The sequence below is a fragment of the Otolemur garnettii genome, unplaced genomic scaffold, assembly GCF_000181295.1.
Source record: "Otolemur garnettii isolate 467f Iridium unplaced genomic scaffold, OtoGar3 scaffold00021, whole genome shotgun sequence".
In the NCBI taxonomy this organism is placed as follows: domain Eukaryota; kingdom Metazoa; phylum Chordata; class Mammalia; order Primates; family Galagidae; genus Otolemur; species Otolemur garnettii.
Window position 1 is genome coordinate 25128746 of NW_003852416.1, and position 26329 is coordinate 25155074.

Here is a 26329-nt window from a genome sequence, read left to right on the forward strand (position 1 = left end):
AGGCAGGAGACTCACTTGAGCCCAGGAGTTGGAGGTTGCTGTGAACTATGATGCCACAGCACTCTACCCAGGGCAACAGCTTGAGGCTCTGCCTCAAAAAAAAAAAACAGAAAAGAAAAGAAATAGAAGGTATGTGCAAAGAAGAGATAGAGAAAAGAGGGGAACATTAAAAGAAGGAAAGCTGGGGAAGGAAGAAGACTCTAAAGTGATGGAGAAAAAGAAAATGTAACAGGGAAGAAGCAAACTTGCAAGTGTTGCTCAGTTGCAAGGGAAGGACAGCCTCTCAGCCCACAGTGTCCCAGCTCCTCCTCAAAACAGCCCTACTCGGCTCCATGCCTGTAACTCAAGCAGCTAAGGTGCCAGCCACATACACCAGAGCTGGTGGGTTCGAATCCAGCCCAGGCCCGCCAAACAACAATGACAACTACAACCAAAAAATAGCTGGGCATTGTCCCAGCTACTTGGGAGGCAGAGGCAGGAGACTTGCTTAAGTCCAGGAGTCGGAGGTTGCTGTGAGCTGTGACTGCATAGCACTCTACCCAGGGCAACAGCTTGAGGCTCTGTCTCAAAAAAAAAAAAAAAACAGCCCTACTTGAAGGCTCGGGTGATGGTTCGTCCTCACCGCCAGGCCCACCTGCTTACTGTAGGTGGATGGTGAGGGGTACACACAGTTGCCCTAGGGCTGACACACTCACGTGTAGAGATAACACACACAAACAGAAATGCCACTTGAGCAGAGGAACCACCAACAGAGGCAGGCAGATTCTCCCCAGCAGCCTGCCTCCCTTCTAGAGCAGCTGTTCTCTGTGCATCAGGATCTCCCAGACGGCTTGTTAAGATAGAGACCCTGGGTCCCTCTGCAGAGTTTCTGATTCTGGAAAGAGGCCTGAGAATTTGCATTTCTAACGGGTTCCTAGATGACGTTGATAATGCCAGTTTAGGGACCCCATTTTGAGAATCGCTGCCCTAGAAAGTGGCAGATGGGCTTGAGAGTGTGGAGACCACCAAGTGCTGGGTGCACCATACTGTGTCAGTGTACTTCAGTCCCTTCCATTAGAACTTGGTGACCACTTGTTCTGGGCAAGACCAGGTGGAAGGCAGACAGACAGGACTCAGTGTGCCCTGCTTCTCTGCTGGTAGTGGAAGGGTCTCCCCTGTATACAGTTTGCTCTGTCCTATGGTAACACCAGGCTGCAAAAGCCAGAGCAGGGAGAGATGGATTTGGTCTCGGAGACCTGTAGGAAGATACAGAGGGAGACGCTGCTGCTTTGTGGGAGCATCACTGACTCCCGTACATGTGTCTCAGGGGTTCAGTGGAATCTGTGTTTCAACCTTGAGAACCTTTAATAAAAAAAAAAAGTGGAACTTACCAGCCTCCATTATTGACCTAAGCCAATTTACAAACTAACTATATACCTATGTAATTGTATTATTTAATTGATAATGATATTATTTTGATAGAATTTAGTTATTCAAAATATGAATATGATGCTTTGGTATAAAATTGTTTTTACGTTTGCACAGCTCTACAGCTGGGTGACATGAAGTAACCTCCCCTGCACTTTTTTACTGGAATCACTTTCAAGTTTCTGTCATTTGGCCTTTTCTTATGAACTTTTCATTTGGGGAAACCTGTATGTAGGCTGGCATGTATGGTACACACATAGCTATGGTGTGTACAGTTATAAGATTCTTCTTTGAAGAGATGGTTAATGAAATTTATTTTACAAAAGTTAGCTAGTGATACTTTAACCCCAGGTCCATTTTCTTGCCCACCTACAACTGTCAAATTGTGCTGTTCGGTTACAGACACAAATGCAGGCATTGGAGTTGTGTGCATTAACTTGATAATTAGGCAGTCATTCAGTTGGCCCCTACTATGTGTGGTCTAAATACACAGAGAGAAATATCAGTTTCTAATCAAAATTGAAAAATGGCGGCTTGGCACCTGTAGCTCAAGTGGCTAAGGTGCCAGCCACATACACCAGAGCTGGCAGGTTCAAATCCAGCCTGGGCCTGCCAAACAACAATGACAACTACAACCAAAAAATATCTGGGCATTATGGCAGGTGCCTATAGTCCCCGCTACTTGGGAGGCTGAGGCAAGAGAATTGCTTAAGCCCAGAAGTTAGAGATTGCTGTGAGCTGTGATGCCATGGTACTTTACCCAAGGTGACAGCTTGAACCTCTGTCTCAAAAAAAAAAAAATTTAAAAATGGTCATGAAGAAGTATGATCCCTGCCAAGATCTCTACAAGACCTCAGCTTAAAGGGCCTGAAAATATAGGGCATATTGCTGAGGGATTAAAATGTAAAACTAGGCGGGGCGCAGTGGCTCACACCTGTATTCTTAGCACTCTGGAAGGCTGAGGTGGGCAGATTGTCTGAGCTCAAGGTTCGAGACCTGCCTGAGCAAGCGTGAGACCCTGTCTCTAAAAATAGCTGGGCATTGTAGCAGGTGCCTATAGTCCCAGCTACTTGGGAGGCTCAGACAAGAGAATCACTTAAGTGCCAGAGTTTTGAAATTGCTGTGAGCTATGACGCCAAGGACTCTACAGAGGATGACAAAGTGAGACTATGTCTCAAAAAAAAACTCCAAAAAACAAAAAAACTAAGCCTTTAAATATCATTTTTTCTGCCCTAGGATATTTAACCTCCACTTTGTTCATGCCCTGTAATGCTGAAGAGGACATGTGTGATCTCATTTCTATCACATTGTTTCCTAGCCCAGAAGGTCATAGCTGTTGAAGAAGTTGGAGCTACTTAGGACTGAAATAGCCAAAAACAGCTCCTTCATGATCTCTTTCCCCTTCATTTTCTTTAAAAAAAAAAAAAGGTTAAAATAACTACTTTTAAAGGTAGGAAAGAAAAATACACCAATGAATATGATAAGTGAAAGTGAACTTCTAAAGGCCGAGAAGCGATGAAGGTGAACTTCTTATTGGAATTGGATATGCAATTCTGGAGGGTGAAGGGGGTTTAGCAGAGGTGTGGCAAATAGATTTGCCTGATGAGAAGTGAATAATGTGATAGAGATAGAGGCAGTTAGGGAGGAGTGAGGAGGAATTATCCAAAGTCCTTAACCCAGGCAGGAACTGAGATTTGATCTGAGGGCTAGTTAAGAGCCCCAGCCAACTTCAAAGTGAAAAAGAATTTGCGGAATGTTATTTGTGCCCTGGGGTGACAGTAGATCAGGGTGAAGAGAACAAGAAGTCAAAGGAAGCTTTGTGCCTGTAGGAAGGAGAGGTCAGACCTGAGTAACTAGGGTTGTGGAGGGATGGATGGAGGCAGAGCCAGCACGACTCAGTGACAGATTTGATGGAGGGTATGGAGACAGGGCTGGGCCCTGCAGGAGAGGGCTATCCTGGGAGGAATGGGGTCATTCCATGTCAGGAATCATTATCTAGCTTTTTGGATGATGTCATAGAGTATAATAAATGCATGGGGTTGAGGATGATGTGAGAAATGAATCATTTACTTGCAGATCAGAATTTAAGTCAGGCAAGAGATGTCCCTGAAGGGTAAGACAATAGATATGAAACATTTTAGGACTTCTGGATGACTGGGTGTTTTTTGTTGTTGTTGTTGTTGTTTTGTCCTTGTTGGGGATTCATTGAGGGTACACAAAACTAGGTTATACTGATTGCATTTGTTAGGTAAAGTCCCTCTAGCCATAGGGGGACTGTTTAGGGGAACCAGCACATTGGCTTTAGGACTTTTCCCAACCATCTCTTCCCCAAATCTAGTTTTCCTTGGGGGACTCTGATGCATGACGCTGTTGACTAACCATTCCACTAGGTCAGACAAGTAGAATTTTGCCCAGATTTCTATACTAGAATGAACTGATTAGAGTGAATTTTTTCGTTTTTCTTTCTAGAAACTTGTGAAAATGTACATGAAATGTCCTTTTAATTGTACACGAATCCTGATTTTTATCTTGTCATTGTTTCTTGTGTTTAGATGAGACCTGCCAGAGCCAAATTTGACTTTAAAGCTCAGACATTGAAGTAAGTGCCTCCAGTCATATTTATTTGTCACCTTTGCTGCCTCTTTCAAATACAACAGTTCACTTGTAAAGAAGAGTTGGAGAGATAACAGTGAAAAAAAATATATAGTATTTTGTAGAGTTTGCTGTGTGCCCAGCACGGTTCACAGTACTTTGCATACTTTAACTCACTAGTGGGTCACTGTAATTGCTTTACATATTTTAACTGATTCAGCCCTCATTGTAACCTGTGGAGAGGGTACTTTTGTTACCCTCACTGTTCAAATAAAGAAACCAAAGGACTACGTGGACAAGGTTAAGGAACTTGCCCAAGCTGTGAAGTGATGGAGTTGGGATTCAAATTTAGGCATCCTGGCACTAGAGGTTGGGCTTTTATATACTGTGGCCCCGTGCCTCCTCTGAGGTAGGAGCTCCATTAAGTGGTAGCTTGGCTCAATCTGACACCCCGTTTCTGTGGAAAGATCCAGATCAAGAGCAGTTTCTAGGAAGACGACTTTGCAGTTTTGCTACAGTATACCAAGAGATTAAAGATTAGGGAAACCCTTTTTGTAGCATTTCTCTGTGTTCCTTAAAGTGCTGGCCTCATAAAGTGTTTCTTAAAAAGAGGGTTTTGTGGTAGAAGTGAGTGGGGGACCCACTGTATGCTCTGTCTGTACCTCCAACCGCCCTTGAAAAGATACTTTGCTCTTAGTGTATTAATGGCTCTAGAAGTCTTTCCAGGAAGAAACTTGATTAGGTTATTTAGCCCAGTGTTGCCTAAATTTAGGTGACCAGGAAAAATTTATATTAATATTTTCTTAGGAACACAGTTTGGACTACTACCAAAGACTGGGTTCCAAAAGGAACCTGGTGGTTTAATATCTAATTATGAATTAAAATGGTCCTTGTTTTTATTGGCAGCTGTAATATAATAAGCAGCCATTCCATTGTCCTGTGGATTGAAGACCCCATGTCTGGTGATGAGAGGGAGAACACCCCCTTTTCACACGCTGAGGACACTGTGCGGAGGCTAACAACTGTGTTCTCTAGGATAAAATAAGAGCCCAGGCTCCGGTGTGCAGAGCCTAAGCATAAATCTGTTGCACCTGGGCTTGTTTGTATTACTCCAGTCTTTTAGCCCATTGGCTAAAGGAGGTGGCTATGTAATATACGGCAAAGATTGTGGGCTTCAGAGTCAAGAAGTCCTGGGTTCAAATCCCGATTGTGCCTTACTGTCTCTGTGACTGTAGTCAAGTTATCAACTTCTCCGTCTCTCAATTTTCCTTTTCCATAAGATAAGAATAAAAATGCCTCTCCTGTGGGGAAGCTGGGATAATATCTGTAAATCATTTTGCCCACTGTAGCAAAAGTCCTCCTTCCTTTGTTCATTTTAACCAGAGAAGACAACAGAGATATATAAATTAATTTGCAATTCAGTCAATTAGATACCTTTGTTTTTGAACTGAGAAAAGGTCTATGTAAGATTCAGAGATATATAAATTAATTTGCAATTAATTGAGAAAGGTCTATGTAAGATTTATTGCATGGCATAATGATGATACTATTTCATTTTCCTAGATTTCATTAAAAAAAATTTTTTAAACAGTTTTTTTTTTTAAGGATAACCCTGCAATAGAACAGGTGAGAAAGCTGAGATCCACAGAAATTGTCACCATTTATCAACATCTCTAATACCAGAGAGAGAATTCCTTCCTCCTGACTCAGTGTTTTCATCATAACACAATGCCTCTCAAAAAGTCAATATAATTTAGCAAAAAGAGTAAATGTCAGATTGTAGCCCTTCTTTTAAGCCCTTTAATCACTTGGCTTTCTGTTTCCCCATAGTAAGTTACTCAAAAAAGTGTATTGTGGAAACACTTGGCTCAACAAAGTTAAACAGGTTTCTTTCCTCCTGGACTTCTCAGAGCCTCTGCTGTGCTAATACATGCAGTGATGCAAAGATACTCCAGATAAGATCTGAGGCAAATCAGGTTATTGTTTTGCAAACCTTTTCACCACCAGGCCTGGTCATGTGGTTCTTAGGGTGGAAGGGGGTGTTGCATTACTGGAAGGATGGTGGCGTCAGGCATCCCCCCCATGGTGTGTCTCCATGGCCACAATTTCAGACCCCTTCACACTCAGCTCTCTCCCCCATCAGGTGTCCTCCTCTGCTTAACAGGGGGACCCTCACATCCCCTATCTGTTTACCAAGCTGTGAGACTCCTGGAATAGCAGGGTTGGGAGCCCGCAGGCCTCCAGCAAGGGCAGATATGCTGAGTGTCTTATACATCTGCACACTGATGGTTGTGGGTGAAGGGAGGGGGGACTCAGCACACCCCCAAAGAGGGTTATGGCAAAAATTTGGCCAGAGACATTCCTTCTCACAGAGATAAATGCCCAGATCCCTTCTATGGGCCTCTTTAGGATTAGAGTCCTGTCTGTAGTGTGAGCCCTACAAAGGCTGCCTTGTGCTTTTATCCAGCACAGAGCTGACTTCGTGTGAAGTTTTCCAGACGGGCCCCTGTTGTTTAGGCAGCCCCCCTCACATACTGTGGGACTCCTGGCACGCTGCAAAGTGGTCACGCTCCTTCCAAGTCACAGTCAAAGACCTTTCTTTCCATGCTCTTGGTTTGACACAAACAAAAAGGATGTACGTCATTGTTTTTTTAATTCAGGAAAATTTCAACCACAATTTTTGTTATCCTTTTTTAATTTTGTTTGAAATATGTCTTTTTGTTTCATTTCTTTTTTAAAGGATTCCTTGTTAGATGTTAACATCATTATTGAGGAAAGCAAAGGAATGGATATGGAAAAGTTGGAAAAGTCACAAAGAGCATTTGAAGGAAAATCCACCTTTCTGTCCAAGACCCCTTACTATGTCCATGTTAAAAAAGAAGGGAATTGACATTTATTAAATGTTAACTATTTAACAGGCACCAAGCTAGGTGTTTTATTTCCAGTTTGTTTGCTGCATTCTCCAGCAATTCTGAGTTATCTCCCATGTTCAGGTGGAGAAACAGAGCCCAGAGAAATTAAGTTTTTCTTAATTTCCCTGGATCCCAGAGCTAGTAAAACTTAGAGCTGGGTTTTGAACCTAGACCTGCTAACTTCAGAGCCTTTCTAGTGCGTGATGATAGTACGTTGGACGGTGAAATGGGTGAGTACACAGATGGCTAAATGGAGGGAATGTTAAAAGAGAGCACTGTCTCACAAATAATTTGAGGATACTTTAAAGCAATGTAGGCATGCCTTGCCGAGACACAGAAAAGGGTAACAAACGCCTCTACAGGAGACATTTTTCATCAGATAACCAACATTTGTTAAGACTGCTGGGTGCATTGCTGTGTGTTATATAAATATTCCAAGCATAAGACAACATTCACAAAAAATGCATTGAGAAAACCACAACAAGCTAATAAGGCCTCTGAGCACTTTCAAGTGCTTGTCAGTTTAAATGTTAATACCTATCCCCCAAAAGACTGGAAGAATGCCACATGTGATATAATTCCCTGAACAGTGGGATTCTCGCTTCCAAGTGTGGAGCCCCCTCTTCTGGAATTTGTCCCCTCTGGACCCACTTGAAGCCTCCTTTTGCTAAAAAGCTGAAGTGTCTTAATCTTACACATATGAAAACATCTGCTAAAATGCCATGACCCTCTGTCGACAGGGAGCTTCCTCTGCAGAAGGGAGATATTGTTTACATTTATAAGCAAATTGATCAGAACTGGTACGAAGGAGAACACCACGGCCGGGTGGGAATCTTCCCACGCACCTACATCGAGGTACTGCAGCCCCTTTTCTTTCTAAGGAAAAGCCCAGTCGTGCCCAAAGCACCATTTACTTACCGCATACTTGTGTTTTGTTTCCTCCTTTTCCTCTTATTCCCCTACTTTCTTCTCTTCCCCCTTTCTCTTTTGCCTCTTCCTTTCTCAGCTTCTTCCTCCTGCTGAGAAGGCTCAGCCCAAAAAGTTGGCACCAGTGCAGGTGTTGGAATATGGAGAAGCTATTGCTAAGTTTAACTTTAATGGTGATACGCAAGTAGAAATGTCCTTCAGAAAGGTAAGCTGCCCTTCCCGCGCCTTCCTTTGGAGCTGTCTTGGATGACACTGCGGGGAATGTGGCATTGCTCTGGTGTTCCAGATAGCAGTGCTATCTGTGTCCTTAGGAGACGAGAATTGCATTAAGGCCAACTGGAGAATTTTCTGAGTTATTGTAGTTTTTAAAATAAACCCTAAGCCAGTGTCAGGGCTTAACTGTATTGTGTTCACTGATTAAACGTACTATTTCTGGAGTCTTAGACATCTTTTATAAACTATATTCAACTAACATTTAGTGAGCACTTAGTGATGTGATAAGCACTGTATAGGTGACTAGCTTTTATAATGTATTGATATGGCCTAGTGGAAAATACAAATTTATTGACACTAAAAGTTTGAAAAGCTTTGAACCCAAAAGTCATAGGTCATCAGCTATGAAGATGGTGTAAGTCAAATACATTTTTGTTTCCTTTTGAGACAGAGTCTGACTTACTCTGCTGCCCTGGGTAGAGTGCTGTGCTATCATCATAGCCCGCAGCAACCTCAAACTCTTAGGCTCAAATGATCCTCTTGCCTCAGCCTCCCAAGTAGCTGGGTCTATGGGTGCCATCCATAATACCCAGCTAATTTTTCTATTTTTAGTAGAGACAAGGTCTCGCTCTTGCTCAGGCTGGTCTTGAACTCTTGAGCTTAAGAGGCCTCCCAGAGTGTTAGGATTACAGGCATGAGCCACTGCACCCAGCCTCAAATACTTTTATTTTTTTTTTAAATATTTTATTTTTCTTTATTTCTGAGACATTCTTACTCTATCACCCTGAGTAGAATGCTGTGATATCATTGTAGCTCACAGTAACCTCAAGCTCTTGGGCTAAAGCAATCTTCCTGCATTAGCCTCTGGAGTAGCTGGGACTACAGGTACTCACCACAACACCCAGCTGATTTTTTTGTTTTTAGTAGAGATGGGATCTTGTTCTTGATCCCACTGGTCTTGAACTCCTAAGCTCAAGCAATCTACCTGCCTCAGCTTCCTAGAGTGCTAGGATTACAGGCATGAGCCATCATGCCTGGCCCGCAAATACTTTTAAATAGCTCTCTCCTAGGGTAGTTCCAAGAGGCTTAGGTGAAACAACGTAATTGAAGTGCCCAGCATGACACACAGCATCTGGTTTGTGCTGAGTAAACAGGAGATGCCAGTAGTAGTAGCATTATTGCCTTTGAGGACTCAACGTGCTTGTGGTTTTTTTTTTTTTGAGACAGAGCCTCAAGCTGTCCTCCTGGGTAGAGTGCTGTAGCATCACAGCTCATAGCAACCTCCAACTCCTGGGCTCAAGCGAGTCTCCTGCCTCAGCCTCCCAAGTAGCTAGGACCACAGACATCTGCCACCACGCCTGGCCATTTTTGGTTGCAGCCATCATTGTTGTTTGGCAGACCCAGGCTGGATTCAAACCTGCCACCTTAGGTGTATGTGGCTGGCGCCTTAGCCACTTGAGCCACAGGCGCTGAGCCTCAATATGCTTATTTTGTTTTTTTTTTTTTTGGACAGAGCCTCAAGCTGTCCCCCTGGGCAGAGTGCCGTGGCATTACAGCTCACAGCAACCTCCAACTCCTGGGCTCAAGCGAGTCTCCTGCCTCTGCCTCCCAAGTAGCTGGGACCACAGGCGTCCGCCACAACGCCCGGCTATTTTTTGGTTGCAGCCGTCATTGTTGTTTGGTGGGTCCAGGCTGGGGATTCGAACCCGCCACCTTAGGTGTACATGGCTGGCGCCCTAGCCCGTTGAGCTATAGGCGCCGAGCCAATATGCTTATTTTGAACACAATTACGCTGTGCACAGAAACTGTTCTTCCAGGAATTCAAACACTCCTTACGTGTCAAAATTCACTGGCTTGCCGAAGTTACTAAGCGAGTATTAATAACTATTATTGAAGATTGAGAGAAGTAAGCACATGCCTTGTAAAAAGATGAGCCACCTAGTATAAAAGAGAAACACTGGAAGCAACCTAATTGCCCAACAGCAAGGGATCAGTAATTAAATCATTACATGTGTGTATAATAGAATATCTTAAGTGGTCCACAAAACTGTGCAAATGTAGGATTATATTTCTTGGTAAGAAGGAGTTTAATTATAGGTTGTTAACTATCTTTAAAAAACAAGTTGGAGGCTGGGCACCGTGGCTCACACCTGTAATCCTAGCACTCTGGGAGGCTGAAGCAGCTGGATCCCTTGAGCTCAAAAGTTCAAGACCAAGACCAGCCTAAGCAAGAGTGAGACCCCATCTCTACTGAAAAAAAAAAAACTAGCCAGATGTTGTGGTGGGCACCTGTAGTCCCAATTACTCAGGAAGTTGAGGCAAGAGGATTACCTGAGCCCAAGAGCCTAAGAGTTTGAGGTTACTATGAGCTATTATAATGCCAAGGCGCACTCCACCCAGGGCAACAGAGTGAGACTCCGTTTCAAAAAAAGGAAGAAAGACAGAAAAAAGCAAATTGAAAAAGAGAAATATAGTATATTTTCAATTTACATAAGAAAAAATATGGCTTGGCGCCTGTGGCTCAAGCGGCTAAGGCGCCAGCCACATACACCTAAGGTGGCAGGTTTGAATCCCGCCCAGACCCACCAAACAACAATAATGGCTGCAACCAAAAAATAGCCGGGCGTTGTGGCGGGCGCTTGGGAGGCTGAGGCAGGAGACTCGCTTGAACCCAAGAGTTGGAGGTTGCTGTGAGCAGTGAAGCCACGGCACTCTACCCAGGGTGACAGCTTGAGGCTCTGTCTCAAAAAAAAAAAGGAAAAATATGTACAAGTCTAATTCACATGCATTGAATTAAATCTGAGAAATACATATGTCAAAATAATAATAGTAATTATCCGCACAACAGTATGATGGCTAACAATTCACTTTATGTTTATTTGTGTTCTAATTTTTTTTATAATAATGCATGAAAAAATAAAGTTATAAAAAGAAAGAAAAAGGATAACCTTCACAACCTTTGCCTTAGAGATAAAGTTTGGATATCTGTCTATTTTACATCGAATGAGTCAGTAACACTAATTGCCTTCCAGCTTAGAGTGTGAAATCTGATTTTCTTCACTGAAATATTTAAACATCACACTTAACTTCCTGGCATCCAGGTAGCTCTGTTGCCATTAGCATCCCCATCCCAGTGATGTTAATTCCATCCAGGTCCAGCAGGGAACCTTCCTTTTTCCTACACAGAGGATGTGATCAATAATGGAGGATATTTAGGCTGCAGGCAGGGGCTTCAGATGTGCTGTGGCATCATGGGACAAGGACTCTTGCCTTTCTGTGTCCTGCAGGGTGAGAGGATCACATTGCTCCGACAGGTGGATGAGAACTGGTATGAAGGGAGGATCCCAGGGACATCTCGACAAGGCATCTTCCCCATCACCTACGTGGACGTGATCAAACGGCCGCTGGTGAAAAACCCCATGGAGTACATCGACCTGCCTTTCTCTTCCTCTCCAAGTCGTAGTGCCACTGCAAGCCCACAGGTATTTAAGTTTTTTTGTCACTGGTTTTCATACCCAGCATAAGAGTTTTCAAATTCAACATTGCTAATGATACACAGCCCTTTGTGGTGGTTTTTGAGCACAGTGGTTAAGAACTGTCTGCAGCCATGCAGACTACACACTGGAGCTTGTTTTCATGTGTACAAATGGCATTTTTCCAGTACTTGGTGGGAGAAATATTATCTCAAGGGAAGAGATTAATGATTGCTCTGGGGATAAGGTGACTAGGGAAAGAGAAACAAGAGAAATAACATCAGTTGATCCATCCTGGCTGAAGCTTGGTATGGGACCACCCCACTACCATAATTCCTGTGGCCCAGTGTTGTTCTCTTAGTCATCTTGATCAAGATTGGCCTGCAAAAGACAACAAAGATAGACTTTCACATTCTCATCCTCAGACATGGAGAGCAGATCTAAAGTATTCTTTGCATTTACTGATACTAGGTGAATGCAAAGGACGTTTTATTCCAAGTGACAAGGACAAGGAACTTATAGCATCCCAGTCTATACTGGGTTAAAAGGAAGTAGGTTTATAGGCATAATAAGATATTGGCTTTCCTGAACATTAATTATGAACAAACTTGATTAAAAATACAAATTATTCTAAACCCATCTCCACTTTCCCAAAGCCAAGAAAAAGTCAGAACCTTAGGTTCTGGGGGACATGGTAGGATGACATCCTGTGAAGGAGAGTAGTCAGCCTTATATTCCTTCTGCCATGTAAGTTGGCCAGGGAGGGGGAACAGGAGCTGGGGACCAGGAGGACCCTGTGATGGTGCCTCTTATGCTTTCCCACCTGCTTGCTGCTGATCCTTGCACAGAGGGTTCTTGGCAGAAGGCATTAAATGGGCTGAACCTGGACTTCCTACCTGGCGAGATCCACTTCCTATTGTCTCATGGGAGAGAGTGAGACTGGAATGGGGCACTACATTTTATAAGAATATGGGGGGCTCAAGTAGATTTTTCACCTGACTGTAGCCAAGAGCAATTATAAAAACAAAATGACTACACTACTCTACTCTGTCTGGAAGATTCTGCTGAGCCTCCTGGAAAGAATAGAAGCCCTAGGAGAGCCAGGGCAGTGGCAGGCCGCCTTTTCCTGTGTGGTTCTGGGTCTGGCCTCAGGTGGCACAGGCTATTGGGTGGGCTGTGGGGGATACTCCCAGTGTGTCCCCCTGAAAACCTGATCCTGCAGAGCGGGCCAGCACCATCCACCACTGTGATGGGGGCATCTGTCCACCCGCTACTGTGTGCCGCTCTCTCTACACCCCCCTTACCTGCACACATCACACCACCCACACTCACATCCACACCCACACCCCAGCTTCTCCCCGAACCTAACCAGACAGTTCCCTCTGTGGACCCCAGCATGCCCTGCTCATCCTCTCCATTTCATCCCTCTTTATATATCCTGGTGATTATTTTCCTCCTTTCTCCTTTATGCTGACACATGTACCTTTGCTTCTTTCTTTTGTTTTCCTCTTTCCTCTTCTTAAGTTCCCCAGTCACAGCAAGCTCCTCATGCCAGCCCCCTCATCTCTGCCCCACTCCCGCCGAGCTCTGTCCCCCGAGATGCACGCTGTCACCTCCGAGTGGATCTCACTGACTGTGGGAGTCCCCAGCAGGCGTTCTCTGGCCCTCACCCCACCCTTGCCTCCTCTGCCAGAGGCTTCTGTCTATAACACTGACCACCTCGCCTTGTCATCAAGGGCCAGCCCCTCCCTGTCTCTCAGCCTCCCGCATTTGAGTTGGTCAGATCGTCCCACCCCACGATCGATGGTTTCCCCACTGCCCCTACCCGCCCCCCACAAACCTTATTCCCCAGCACCCGGCACCCAGGCCTCCCTTCACATCAATGGAGATAGTGGTACCCACATGCCACCTTCAGGTGTCCACCAAAATAGCTTCTCCCAGCCCCTGCTTGGGAGCTCTGATAGTGTCATCTCGGAGCTTAGCGGTGCCTTTAGCAGCCAGAGCAAGAGGCAGCCATGGCGAGAAGAGAACGGACAATATGAAAGGAAAGCAGAGAGGGAGGCAGGTGAGAGATGCCCTGGTGGACCCAAGATCTCTAAGAAGAGCTGCTTGAAGCCTTCAGACGTGGTCAGGTGCCTGAGTACTGAACAGAGACTCTCAGATCTCCACACCCCTGAGGATAGCCGGCCCGGCAAGCCCCTGGGTGGCCCTTTTCCAGGAAGGGAGGCTGAGCAGCCAGAGCGGCAGAGAGGTGGCGAGCAGGCTGAGAGGAGAGCTGCTCAGAGAGGTTGGAGCCAGGTAGGCCTGCCGCATGCCGTGTGTGCCCCTGGCGCCTTACCCCGGCCCGTCTGCCAGGGAGACTGTTTGCTTGCCTTGGGAGCAAACAGCTGGCCTAGGAGGGAATGGAGGGGACATCAGTTAAGGTGTCAGGCCTGGGGACAGCTGGAGAAAAGGACAGACTTTATTTATTCTGGCCTCTTGAGGTGATTCAAACTTATTCCCCACCTTGGGCACTTCCTGGCCTGGTGGCAGGGCCCACAAGAAGGCAGCCCTCTTCACGTCCCATTTGTGCCTTGGACGTTTTCCTCGGTTTGCTCTGACTAACACAGCTGAGAACACCAGGCATTGGTGTGGTGTGGTGTGGTTTTATGTAAGTTGCACTTTGTTTCCATAACCTGTGGTGCTCTGCTAGCGCTCAGTTCTGTCAGGTCTCCGTCCTGTCTTGTGTTCATGTGGGAGCATAAGGCCTTTGTTCTCTGCAAACAAAGGTTTTTGGTTTTGAGAAGGAGCATGTGGCCTCTGGTGCCCTGAGATGCCTGGGGTATCACAGAGTAGGTACACCAGGTTTGGGGGTGATATTGCATCTTTCTGGGTCAGCCACAAAGATTTCAGAGTTTAGACTAAGATTGCCTTAGGGTATTTTGAAGGCTGAATATTTTTGAGGAGAAATGAACTTGGCCACTAGACAAATCATGATTCTGATTTTGGCTATGCTGTTCTCTACCCCAGCAGTTGAAGACTTTGGAAAACTTCTCCAAAGTAGCTACATTTGAATGCCAACTCCACCTTTTACCATCCAGTGACTTGGGAGTTACTTTTTTTCTCTGAGACTCAGTTTCCTTATCTGTAAAGTGCAGATAATACCTACCTCAGAGTAGCTGAGAAGATTCTTTGAAAGAATATGTGTAAAGTGCTAAGCACAGGTCTGGAGATATGATCAGCACTTCATGAAAGGAAACTATAGAGCCACCATCTTGGGTGATCTAGAACTGCTTCTATAACTGAGAATGTTCTAGAACCTCTTTATAACCAGATGGAATTCCTGAAAACGGCTCCAGACCAATTATCAAGTATCTATTATATGTGATACCCACAGGAATCTGTTCTCAATCCTCAGTCTGGCATTTCCAGTTTCCCTTTGAAGCTTCATTTATTTAGTCTGTGAACACTAATTCAAGGCCTGCGGGTCCCAGCCTCTGGACAGTGTGCAGGGTCATCGATTCCTGCTCTGGAGGAGCCTGTGTTCAGTGCGGCTGGCAGACACAACAGTGTCACCAGGGCAGTGATGAGGTGTGCTTCAAGGCCACAGAGTACAGAGGCCTGAGACACACTAGGCCTGACACATGTGGGCCCGTGGGCTAGTGTGTCAGGAGTAGGGGGTCACTGAGGTAAGCTGCTGTGAGGCCGGTGTGGGGCTGTCATCAAGGCCCAGTGGGGTGACAAGTGGCAGCTGTGAGAAAGCAATACCCCACAGGCTCGCCTGGCTCCAGGCAGGTTGAGGACAGATAGTTCGCTGGGAGAGATGGTGAAGTGAAAAGAACTAAGCATCTCTGACACAGGAATAAGTCTGTAAGTGTTCTGAGTCCACCTAAGGTGCCTGGAGACCTCCTGATCATCAGTGGTGAGTCATTACTGTGGCCGGATTCCGGGATCCCGAGTGCAGGAAGCGGACTTCGAGTAAGGCTGGGGTGTACACTTCCTGCTTCCTGATGCAGGATAGGAGTGGGGTAGCTGGCAACACTGGAGATTATGTAGATTGGAAAACTGGACCTGTTGAACATTGGTTTTCCTTTCGTGGTGGGCCTGCAGACTCCATCTGCACCACTTCCTGCCGCTGCCGCCTCCTCCTGCTCTCAGGTACCAGCCCCTTCTCTGTGGTGGGGCCCAGCTGTGGCCCAGGCTCACTACTGACTGAGAGCTGGGTGTTGTGTGAAAAGGGTGGTTGCTCACCCACAGCCTCCGCCCTCACCGTGCCCTCCTGTGGCTGGAGTAGGAGCTAGCAACTTGGGAAAGGGGTCCTTCAGAAAGAGCTTCTGCCTCTGGGGCCCTCTTTGGGTGGCAGACAAGCTAAAGATAGACAGGATTGACTTGACATCATTCTTCAGTGGCCCTGTCAGGATGGTCTAGCTCAGTTGGTGTCACTTATTTGGGTAAATGTATTCCAAACCAGTTTGTATCAAGAAAATTGCCAGGTATTATTATCCTTGCTGAACCAAAGAACTGAACCAAAAACACAGTTTTATTATAAGTTTTGGGGAGCTGGGTGGAGTGTCTGACCAATAAATAGGGGGAATTTTACCTGAGGGCCTTTAATGAAAAGACATTCTGAAAGGCTGTGACCATTTACTCTTTTCAACATCTAAGATGTTCCAGGCAGTAAGTGCTACAAAAAGAGAGAGGGATGAACACCGTCTGGGCTTCTGTTTAGATGTTACTTATTCTAGAGGGCCTTCCTTGACAGCTTCTCCCCAGCCCTTTGAGGCTGGATTAAGTGCTCTTTGGGCTGCCACAGCCCCTGCACCTGGCCCATGAGAGCACGTCTCAGCTTTGTATTTGTCCCATTTCTCTGAGGTCAAGGACTGTGCCTCCTGATATATGGAAGGTGGTCAGTAAATATTTGTTTAATGAAAGAAAAGACCAAAAAATGACTGACCCCAGTCAAAGGAGTTTATGATGTCCATTGAGGGAGTAAGACATGTTCACAGATAATTAGAATGCAAGCAGTTCACTCCAGAAGTTCAAGATGGACAGAAATAATAAGCAACAGGAAAGGGAAGGTGCTTGTCTGGAAGGACTTCATGAGAAAAGTAGTGTTTGGTCTGGTCTTGAAAAATAGAGAGTTTTCCCACAGGTATACAGCAGGAGGGCATCATTCCACGCAGATAGCCCAAGCAAAGACACAGGTAGGAACATGAATGTGTTGTGTGGACAGTGGTATGTCCCTAGTTTGAGGAAGATTTCTGGTATCTGCAGGTAAATATGGGGCCAGTTCTGGAGAAGGGGCTGGAACCAGAGCATAGAGGGCTCTCCTGGGCACCTGTGATGTTCATCGGCACCTCTTAGCAATGTGTGGCGCTTTCTTCCTCATGGTCCTGGTGACCCTTATGAATCAGTTCTCCTTTCTTACTTTCCTTCCCCTTAGGGACCTGTCTACCCCTCAACTCTGCAAATGTGTGAAATGGTTTAACTTTTCACTACTAAACTGGGTTCGAGTTGGGTCAAAGTGTAATGAAATGCAAAGGTCTTTAGGAAAATCAAAATGAGGTGAGAAGAACACTGGATTGAAAGTCAGGGTTCTAGCTGCAGCTCTGACATTCGCCTGCTGCACGTCTTTGAGAGAGTCACCTCTCTTTCCTGGCAGCTTCTCTGTCCATAAACAGGAGATTTGGGAAAGAGAATTGAAGTTCTTTTGAGGTTTTATATCCTATGATAAGGTGAAAAAATCTTATTGGAATTTTTGTTGAAATGAGAAAATAAATGCACAATTTTAAGTAGGGGGGTTATTGTAGACCTGCAGACCTTCATAACTGAAAAATGGAAAGTTTTTCTTTTGTTATTTTTGAGGGACAACTTAACGGACTTGATAAAAATACATACGAAAGCATACAAAACACTCATGGGTTCAGTATTGTCAACTAAGTTCTTGGATTTTGTTGCATGTAAGTTTGGCCAATAAGGTTTAGGAAATCAAGAAATTTGATGGGGAAGATCATCTTGAAATTCTTCACTTTTGGCATTATCAAATATTTACTGTATTTCTTCAAAATACAAGCACCATTTACTGACTGGAATCCAGCCTTGGTTTTTAAGAATTTCTTTAATTTGTGACAGAGTCTCATAGAATTTTCTTTTTTTTTAATTTAAGAGATAGAATCTCACTCTGTCACCCAGGCTAGAGTGCAATGTCATAATTGTAGTTAACTATAACTTGAACCTGGGCTCAAGCAATCCTTCTGCCTCAGCCTCCCAGGTAGCTAGGACTATAGCCACCAACCATCATGCCTGGCTTTTGTTTTTTCTTGAGACAGAGTCTCAAGTTGTCATCCTGGGTAGAGTGCCGTGGCGTCACAGCTCACAGCAACCTCCAACTCTTGGGCTTAAGCAATTCTCTTGCCTCAGCCTCCCAAGTAGCTGGGACTACAGGTGCCCGCCACAATACTCGGCTATTTTTCGGTTGCAGTTGTCATTATTGTTTTAGCTGGCCTAGGCCAGGCTCAACCCCTCCAGCCTTGGTGTATGTGGCCAGTACCCTACCCACTAAGCTACAGGTGCCACCCTGGCTAGTTTTTTGTAGAGGTGAAGTCTCACTTGTATTTCCCAAGCTGATCTCAAACTCCTGGCCTCAAGCAGCCCTCTTGCTCAGCCTCCCAAAGTCCTGGAATAACAAGCTTTAGCTACCTTGCCCAGCCTGATTTTTTTAATTAAAAAGAATCTCTAAAGATTGTTCACTCAAAGTGATTCATCATAGCTTTTTCTGGATCACAAAACATTTGTGTTCTGAGGTCAGCTGAGGACTCTAGGCCTGTAGTTTGGTGAAGAAGGTGGCACACACAGTTTCATACGGTTTCAAGAAGGTCACGCCTGAATGTATCTGAGAGCTCTCAAGGAATCCATGGATCACCAGGTTAGGAGCCCCCAATAGATTAAATTTTTTACAGTGAGTTGAGAAAAATGATAAGACTTATGTGATGTCAGATTGGTTCTTGAGGCGAAGGAAGCTAAACACAGGAGAGCTACTCAGCTGAACACAGACGTGCTCCGGTGACTTCCTCAACTAGGTTAGTTCCCAGAAAGGTCAGAACAAAGGCAGAGACCTGCCTCAAGAATGGAAATCAGAAATAGGGAAAGCATGTGATGAGACTTGTAAGAACAAAAAGGGAACTTAAAATGTTAAGATGCTCAAAGAAAAGTGAGAAACATTTTCCTTTGAGTCACTCAGAAAGGAAATCTCTAAATAAATGCAGGTGTTTAACAGTTGATGGGATGGGGAGACACACTGGCTGCAGTTCTTAGGAAAAGTCAGCAAATAGTCTCTCAGTGCTTCTGGTAAGGAACCAAGACCCAAAGCTAAGTGTCCACCCTTTAAAAGGTGCTGGGAGAAATGGGTACCTATCTGTAAGATCCCAATTGCCAGCAATAGGGTGCTGGACAAGTTAAGGGGACCTCTTGTTTAGCATGTCTCTCCAGCTCTTCTGGAATCTTCCTCTGGCAGTGCACAGGCATGCAAGGTCATGGTGTGGTGGAATGCATAGAACGTGGGTAAGAGAGACTGGCATTTCAGTCTTGGCTCTTCAAATTCCCAGTGCAGACTTGCTGGGTCTTAGTTTTCTCATTTGTAAAATGAGGTAAATATTGCCTGCTTTCTTGAGTATTTATGAGCATTAAATGAGCTATAGTGGAGAGGAAAGCACAGCCCAGTTGAGGCTCAGTAAATACCTGCTATGTGATTTTGAGATATCAGGGGAAAGAAGCAGAAGTTGTTTACTTTATCTTCCCTACCCTGTTCCGCTGAAGAGAGGAAGTGGGGTGAAAGAGAAAGAAGCAGAGAGTAAGAGAATCATTTTACTCTGGGTCACACAGATCTAGAATTTAGAAAATTTGGAATTTATACTTTCCAAGTTAGCGTCTCCTACCTTGAGTTGGGAAGCTTTGGCCTCTTTATACTTCAGTCCACATCTTCTGTTGCTCCCCTGTTTTGTGAGAGAAGCAGAAGACGGTATTAGTCTCTGAAGGTAAGAGCATTGGTTGAGTCTATGTGGTAAGCATTTGAACTCACTGTGATTAGTTTTATACTTAAGCTGCAGTCATCTTAGTAAACTCAGTAGCATAAGTCAGTGGAGTCAGAGCTGTTTTGAGAGTACTCTCGAGGTTTCTAGGAGCCTGAATCATTCAGGCTTTCTGAATCCTCTCCATGGAGTTCTAACAGCTGAAAATCTTCTGTCACTATCCTGGGCCAACCACTTGGGATATCTGTAGATGTGAACTCTCCATTGGTATTTAGAAACAGCCATCAAAAGCCCTCCCCCTCCCAGTCTTTAGGGGGCAATGTCACCCCCTACCCAGTTCTGGTCCTCAACTCAGGATGAGTACACTCCACTCATAGAGCACTGGGGCCAAAAGGAAACTTTATGTAAGTTATGTCTAATCCTGTTATGTATTTTAGAACTTAAAGTTCGAAGAAGTGACAGATTTTGTCACTGTCCCACTGGGAGGTCAGTGTAGGTCAACGGAAAGGTAGGGTGGGGTTTGAGAAGACCTGGAACATGAGACCACTAGAGAAATGCCATCTCTGTGAGACTTGGGCAAGTTAGAGGAGCAGCAGAGACTCTTGCTGTTTCTAGAAGGGATTTGGGGCCATGGAGTGGTTGAGTTTCTCCATCCTGTCCACATCTCTTGGACTTCCTGTTGTTCTTAAGCCTGTGAGTAATTTATTTTGGGTTTCAAGGCTTTGGCACCCACCCAATGCTGGAAGAGGATGCTTAAGAACTCCACAGTAGCACCATATTCAGTGGATCCAGAGGGGTTAATAGCTCCAAGAGGCTAAGATCAGATTTCTCAGGGACTTCTGTGATCTGAGGGTAGAAGGGCAATAGGGCACCCCAAGCAAGGGTGCATGCATGGTCTCCCACTTGGGGAGAGGGAAACAAACACTACAGGCCAGGAAAGGCAACTTGTGTACAAATAGCGGAAGAAAGTAGTTTCTAGACCAGCCACTATCATCTGCTTGCTGTTGATGGGGGAAGGGAGTATAGTGTGTACAAGTGTTGGACTGCTTGTTTTTGTAAACACATGAAAAACTGGAATGCATCTCCAGAGTCTGAAATGTACTTAGCATGAGATAATGCTCCCTTTATTCGTAACCCTGGATGAAGTCCTGGTTAGAATTGTGTCCACTCTTCTGCTTACATAAGGCCAGACACTGAGGACTGGGGGAGGGTTGAGAGTGGCATTGTGTGTAAAAACATCATGTGGGGTACAATGGCATTTAAAATTTTCTAATAGCCACAACAAAATGGAACAGGTGAAATTAATGTTAATTATTTTATTTAACCCAATATATCCAAATAATTATTCCTAAGATTTTACATTTTTTTATTTTATGCTAAGTTTTCAAAGTCCAGTAGATATTTTTACCCTTATTGCACATTTCACTTCCTACTGGCCACATCTCAAGTGCTCCATAGCTACACTTGGCTACTAGCTACCATGTTAGACAGCAGAGGTTTAGAGGAAGCACTATATAAAGCTGCAAAGTAGTTAGAAAATGGGGCCAGGAAAAGAAAAAACATGTGCCTAGAGGGGAAAAATAATTTGAAGGCACACAGCCTTGGAAGTGAAGGGCTGATCCCTTGTGGTGGGTATTAATGGTTTCTATCTCCACTGAGAGCCCACTTCATGCTCTATCTACCTCCCTCCCCCCATAATAGGTTTACATTTCAGCTATATGAGGTTATTTTATTTAAATTTAAATAGGAGGAAAAAATTGAATCTTAGCTAATAGGATAAATGTTTATCTTGCTGCGTCTTTCATTTATTCAACAAACGCTAAGTGGGGAACCCAGTCTTTCCTGCCTCTCAGGAATAGGGTTAAGTTTGTACTGTCCAGATGTTAAGGCTATGCTAATGATTATCCTCTGCTTTGGGTCTGGCCTCAAAGCAAGAAAGATACTCGCTGGTCCATTGGAACCCCTTCCAGCACTATGGCTCCTTGGGTTAATGGTTAAATGCTATTACTGCACACCATGCCTTTAAGTAAAAAATGTCTTTGAATACCTAGTGTAAAAAGCACTCAAGAAATTAGAGTGCCTGCTTTCAGAAGAGGCGGAATTTGGGTGTTGCTATCATGGTTGCAACAGCAATCCCACCATGACCCCAGAGAGAGGTGGTATATGGAAATAAGACTCCAGAGGGCTCGGCAGTGACGCTACATGGCTTTGCCATCTTGTGAGAGTCTTTAGTCTTCTCTGAGCCCGAATGTTCCTAATTCTGACCTCCTCAAGTCAAGTCAAGGGTTAGTGCAAAAGTCAGATGAGGAAATGGACCTCTGTGTGCTGGTAAAATACCAGGTTCTTCTGCATGTATTGGATTCACTGATTTTTTTCTTTTTTTTATGAGACAGAGCCTTGCTCTGTCACCCAGGCTAGAGTGGTGATGTCATCATAGCTCACTGTAGCCTCAAACTCCTGGACTCAAGTGATCCTCCTGCTTCAGCCTCCTGAGTAGCTGGCACTATAGGTGCATGCTACTACACTTGGTTAATTTTTTAATTTTGTAGACATGGAGTCTCATTGTATTGCCCAGACTGTCACTATTATTTGTTAGATGATCAATTCCAGTCAATCCTTTGGGATTAAGTTGACTAAAGGATGCTGGGGGGGGTTCTGTAAGCTGTAGAGATCATGCCAAGAGATCGTTCACATCCTCTCTTTGTACTGAATTTGACCCGAGATCATGGGGTCACCAGCTGGAGTTTGGAAATATTTTTTTTGTGTGTGAGAACTTTGTTTTCATGAGGTGTGACCTAGCCCAGTCTTGGCATACTTCAGGCAAGGAATCTCAGTGTGGTGATAAATAAGGGCTTTTATAGCTGTGCTGTGCACAGTTGGTCTATGAACCGGCAGCATTGGTGCTACCAAATAGAAACACAGTCTCCGTACTTACCCCAGATGTATTACGTCGGAATCTGCATTTTAACAGGATTTCAGGGGATACCTGTGTACATTAAAGTGTAAGTAGCACTGCCACCATCTCACAACTAATAATAGTCAACAGCAGCCTCAGCTTAATCAGCTGCTGTGGCAGACAGCTCACTTCCTCTTGAGGCAGCCCCTTGGGTTGTTGGACCCTTCTCACTTTTAGAAAGTTTTCCCTTCTGTCAGGTTAAACCTGCCTGTCATGCACTTAAGATGCCCAGGATGACTCAGTCTTCTGAAAGCCCACATAGCGAGTTCTTGGAAACATTCTTTGGTTTTTTACCTAGGAGCCTTGATCCAGAGGCTAGTGATGAAAGGAGCCATACAAGGTCAGCTCTCAGCCACCTGGCAAGGTCCTGAGGTCTTGGGACATGGTGGAAGGAGCATGTAATGGGCCCTTCAGTCCTGTCTCTTCCTTCACTGCTGCCAGAGTCCAGGGTGACCCTGGCATAAGTGATTGCAGTTTGGAAGGGGTTTGAAAACTTGAAGAGGATTTCCCAAAGGACCAAAGTATGGAAGTGATGGCTGGGATGGGTATTGGCCATGCAGGACATGCTAAAGGATGAGGATATTTACAGTAGAGATGGCCAGGAGGGGCAGTCTGCTGGAGGGGAAGATTATCTGAGCAGCTTTATATCTCACTAGCTGCCCTAAAACCCCATGATCATCAGAGCATCAACTTCCTGGTTTTTTAAGGAAAACAAGGTGATAAACCCTGCCCTGCTTCTCTGCCCATATTTTTGTGAGGCTCACTGACGATGAGGTGAGTGAGCATATTTGATAAGGTGGAAGGTGGTCTGTGGATGAAAGACAATATGGGTGGGACAGTAGATGAAGCCAGGGGGATAAGTCTGCTACCACTGACTCACTGTGTGATCTTGGAGGAGGCCCTCACACCCTCTGAGCCTTTCTGTGAAACAAATGGTTCCTATATAGAAGATTTCCACGTGCCCTTGCTATGGCCTATTACTGTTATTGCACATTGCCTGGAGGGTCTCTTTGAGGATGGCTCTTCAAATATTTGTTCAGAGAGACTTCCTACAGCTTGGAATTGAGTCCTCTCTGGGGAAAATGATTCCCAACACTCTCCTGGTGAAGGCCCAGTTAAGAGGTGGGTGTGCTTAGCCATGATTCCACCTGTGCCTCTGTGTCAGCGTGTGGGATCTGGGCTGTGAGTGGAGAGTGATGATGTCATTTCCACATGTGTGTCGGGACACACAGTCCTGCTGCTAGAAGCGAGCTCTGCCCTTCAAGCTCTCTAAACCCACCTCATACCCCACTGAAGTGTGTCATATGCAGACTTTTCTAGGGAAATGGTCTTGGTTGATACTTCAGATATTACCAGGGAGTTTTTCAAAAGCGTTACTCTCTTTTTTAGTTTTTATAAGTCCTGAAGTATGGCAGGTCTGGTAGTCCTCTGAGTCTGCTCTTCCAGAGAGGGTTTCCAGTCAACAAAATAACTGAAACTGGCTTTTGGTACAGCAGCCTTCCCTCGGTGCCTGCTAGGGGTGTGGGGTGTGTGGCTTTTGTAGGCACATGACTGTTCCTACAACAGCCCTTCCATGTCTCTCTCCTGCCATTGTGGGGCCCCTGTGGTGTTTATCTTCTCTTCACTGTAGCCATGTTTCCAGTTTTCCATTTCATTGCCTGGATGCTTGCTTCTAACTCTGTATGTCATTTGCATTTTCTCCTGTGCACCCACCATGTTGTTGTGGAAACTCAGCGGCCGTGTGCTGCGAGTATCCAGTGTCATCTGAGTGTGACGGTGTGGTACGTGTATTTGCTCACGCTTTTATTTTGAATCCTTTCCAATGTGACATCTGCTAAAATGTCTCCCTTATAATTTGCTTGGTGATCACAGCCTTCTCATCATTCATTGAGAGCAGGACCTGATCTCACAGAATCTGAAAAGAGCTATGTGGTAAGATGCCTGTTGAATAAGACTGCAGCTTCTCTAAAGAGAATCCTTACTGACTTCTGGAGTCCAGACTAGAGTAATGTCTGGTTAACTTAACTCACAGAGCCATTATGTATGAAAGTTTCATGGCTACTGTAGTAGAGAGAGATGGTAGGCCAGCCCCTGCCCCTCAGAAAAAGCAGAGGAATGTAGAGACAGTATTTCTACTCTGCCTACGTGTGGGATTAAAGGAATGTATTAGTGCATGATGGGGGATACATACTTGGCATTTCCACCCTGATATTACCCTATTTATAACAGTTACTCACTAATTACAGGCTTTTATGCTGCTGCCCTTTTTTTTTTTTAATATTCATACTAAATCCCAAATTCTTCTGTATCTTACCTGTTTTTCCATGCTTACGCCTGGATCCCTCCTGCACTTCACTACTGGAATATCTATTTTTTTTAACCTGGATCTTCAACTCTGTTTTTTCCCTGGACTTATGTGCTTCGTCTGGAATGTTACATCTCTTCCTTCCTTTCTTTTTTTTGTCCCCATGTTGACTGTTTTATGGGGGTTTCTGGATATCTCGGGGCCACCTCACAGGAAGCAGTTTGCAATGAGATCATAAACATTGCCGAAAAATCTGTTCATTACTGCAGCACTGTTTCTCATCCCCTTGACTTTCATCACAAGGTATCCCCTTCTGACAATAAATCATCTTTAATCATTTCTCAGCAACCTCAAGCCCAGCAGCGAAGAGTCACCCCAGACAGGAGTCAAACCTCACAAGACTTGTAAGTACTCTTATATGTTGGAAGGCGGGCCATAGGAATCCAAATTGGAAAAGAGATACAGGCAGACACAGAAACATGAAAAAAATGTATTCATTACCAACTGGAAATTAATCTTCATGTCTTAACTGCTCATAAGAGACCTTTCTTTTGGTAGCCAGAAGTATCAGTATAGTTGGATAAATATGTAAAGTGAAATTCTCCCTTTGGTTTTAGTGAATCAAAAGGCCCTCTTGTTTCTGAGAACAGACTCTGCCTACTTGTTTCTAGTTTCTTTACCCGCACATTGGAATTCATTTGTATCTACTAGAAATGGTAGATAACTGGCTCATTTGCAAAGTTTTGAACACTATGGCTGTGTTTCAAAATAGCAAGTAAACAGAATTGTGAAGTCGGTGCATAGTAGATGCTCCTTAAGTATTTGTTAAAGAAATCAATATTAATGAAAACAAAGCTTTTCCTTGATACTAAAGCAGGCATCACATTTCACCACAGTAGTTCAGCTGTCTCTAGTGTCTGTTGTTACAACAGCACAAACCTAGTGCCTCTTAGGTCAACTAGCACGTAAATAAAATTTGTATCATTGTACTCCCAAACCTCACCGGAATAGAAAAAAAGCAGAAAGATTTCAAGAGTTCCAGAAAAATGATATCCAAATTTCAAAGTAGTCAACAAGGCCAGGTACAGTAGTCCATCATGCCTTCAGTCCCAGCACTTTGGGAGGCCAAGGCTAGAGACTCATTTGAGCCCAGGAGTTCAAGGTTACAGTGAGCTGTTATCCCAACATTGAACTCCAGCCTGGGTGACAGGGCAAGACCCCAACTCTTTTTTTTTTTTTAAGAGCAGTTACTGAAATATGCTTAAGAGGCATGTAGAAAAACTCAAGGTTGTTTTGCTGAATAATGAGGCAATTGGATGTTCTCTCCCTCTCTTTGTGTGTAGGGGGGTAGGTGCGTGTGTGTATTGAACACATAAGAAGACCTGTCCGGAAAGAATCCAACCATGTAATATGAAAAATAGAGACACACAAGGCTGGATACTTTCTGGACAGCCCTTTTATATTCACATATTTGTATATATTGTGTATTTTATTTATGTATGTGTATGTTTATTTATTTAAAATTGCCTATATTCTCT

General features: G+C 44.5%; 1 protein-coding gene across 6 annotated transcripts in view; it reads left to right on the plus strand.

The window, feature by feature from the left end:
- The window catches only part of SORBS1 (sorbin and SH3 domain containing 1), a 242430-nt gene that overhangs the window by 210464 nt on the left and 5637 nt on the right, over positions 1–26329 (plus strand). For 5 of the 6 annotated variants that reach the window (XM_023511595.1, XM_023511596.1, XM_023511597.1 and 2 more), the window contains 5 exons: positions 3960–4006; positions 7652–7766; positions 7918–8043; positions 11339–11533; positions 25137–25195. In XM_023511595.1, the coding sequence (XP_023367363.1) occupies positions 3960–4006; positions 7652–7766; positions 7918–8043; positions 11339–11533; positions 25137–25195 (542 nt within the window). Of the gene's footprint in view, positions 1–3959; positions 4007–7651; positions 7767–7917; positions 8044–11338; positions 11534–13048; positions 13823–25136; positions 25196–26329 lie in introns of all 6 variants that reach the window. The other variant, XM_003787314.3, reaches the window with a different exon arrangement.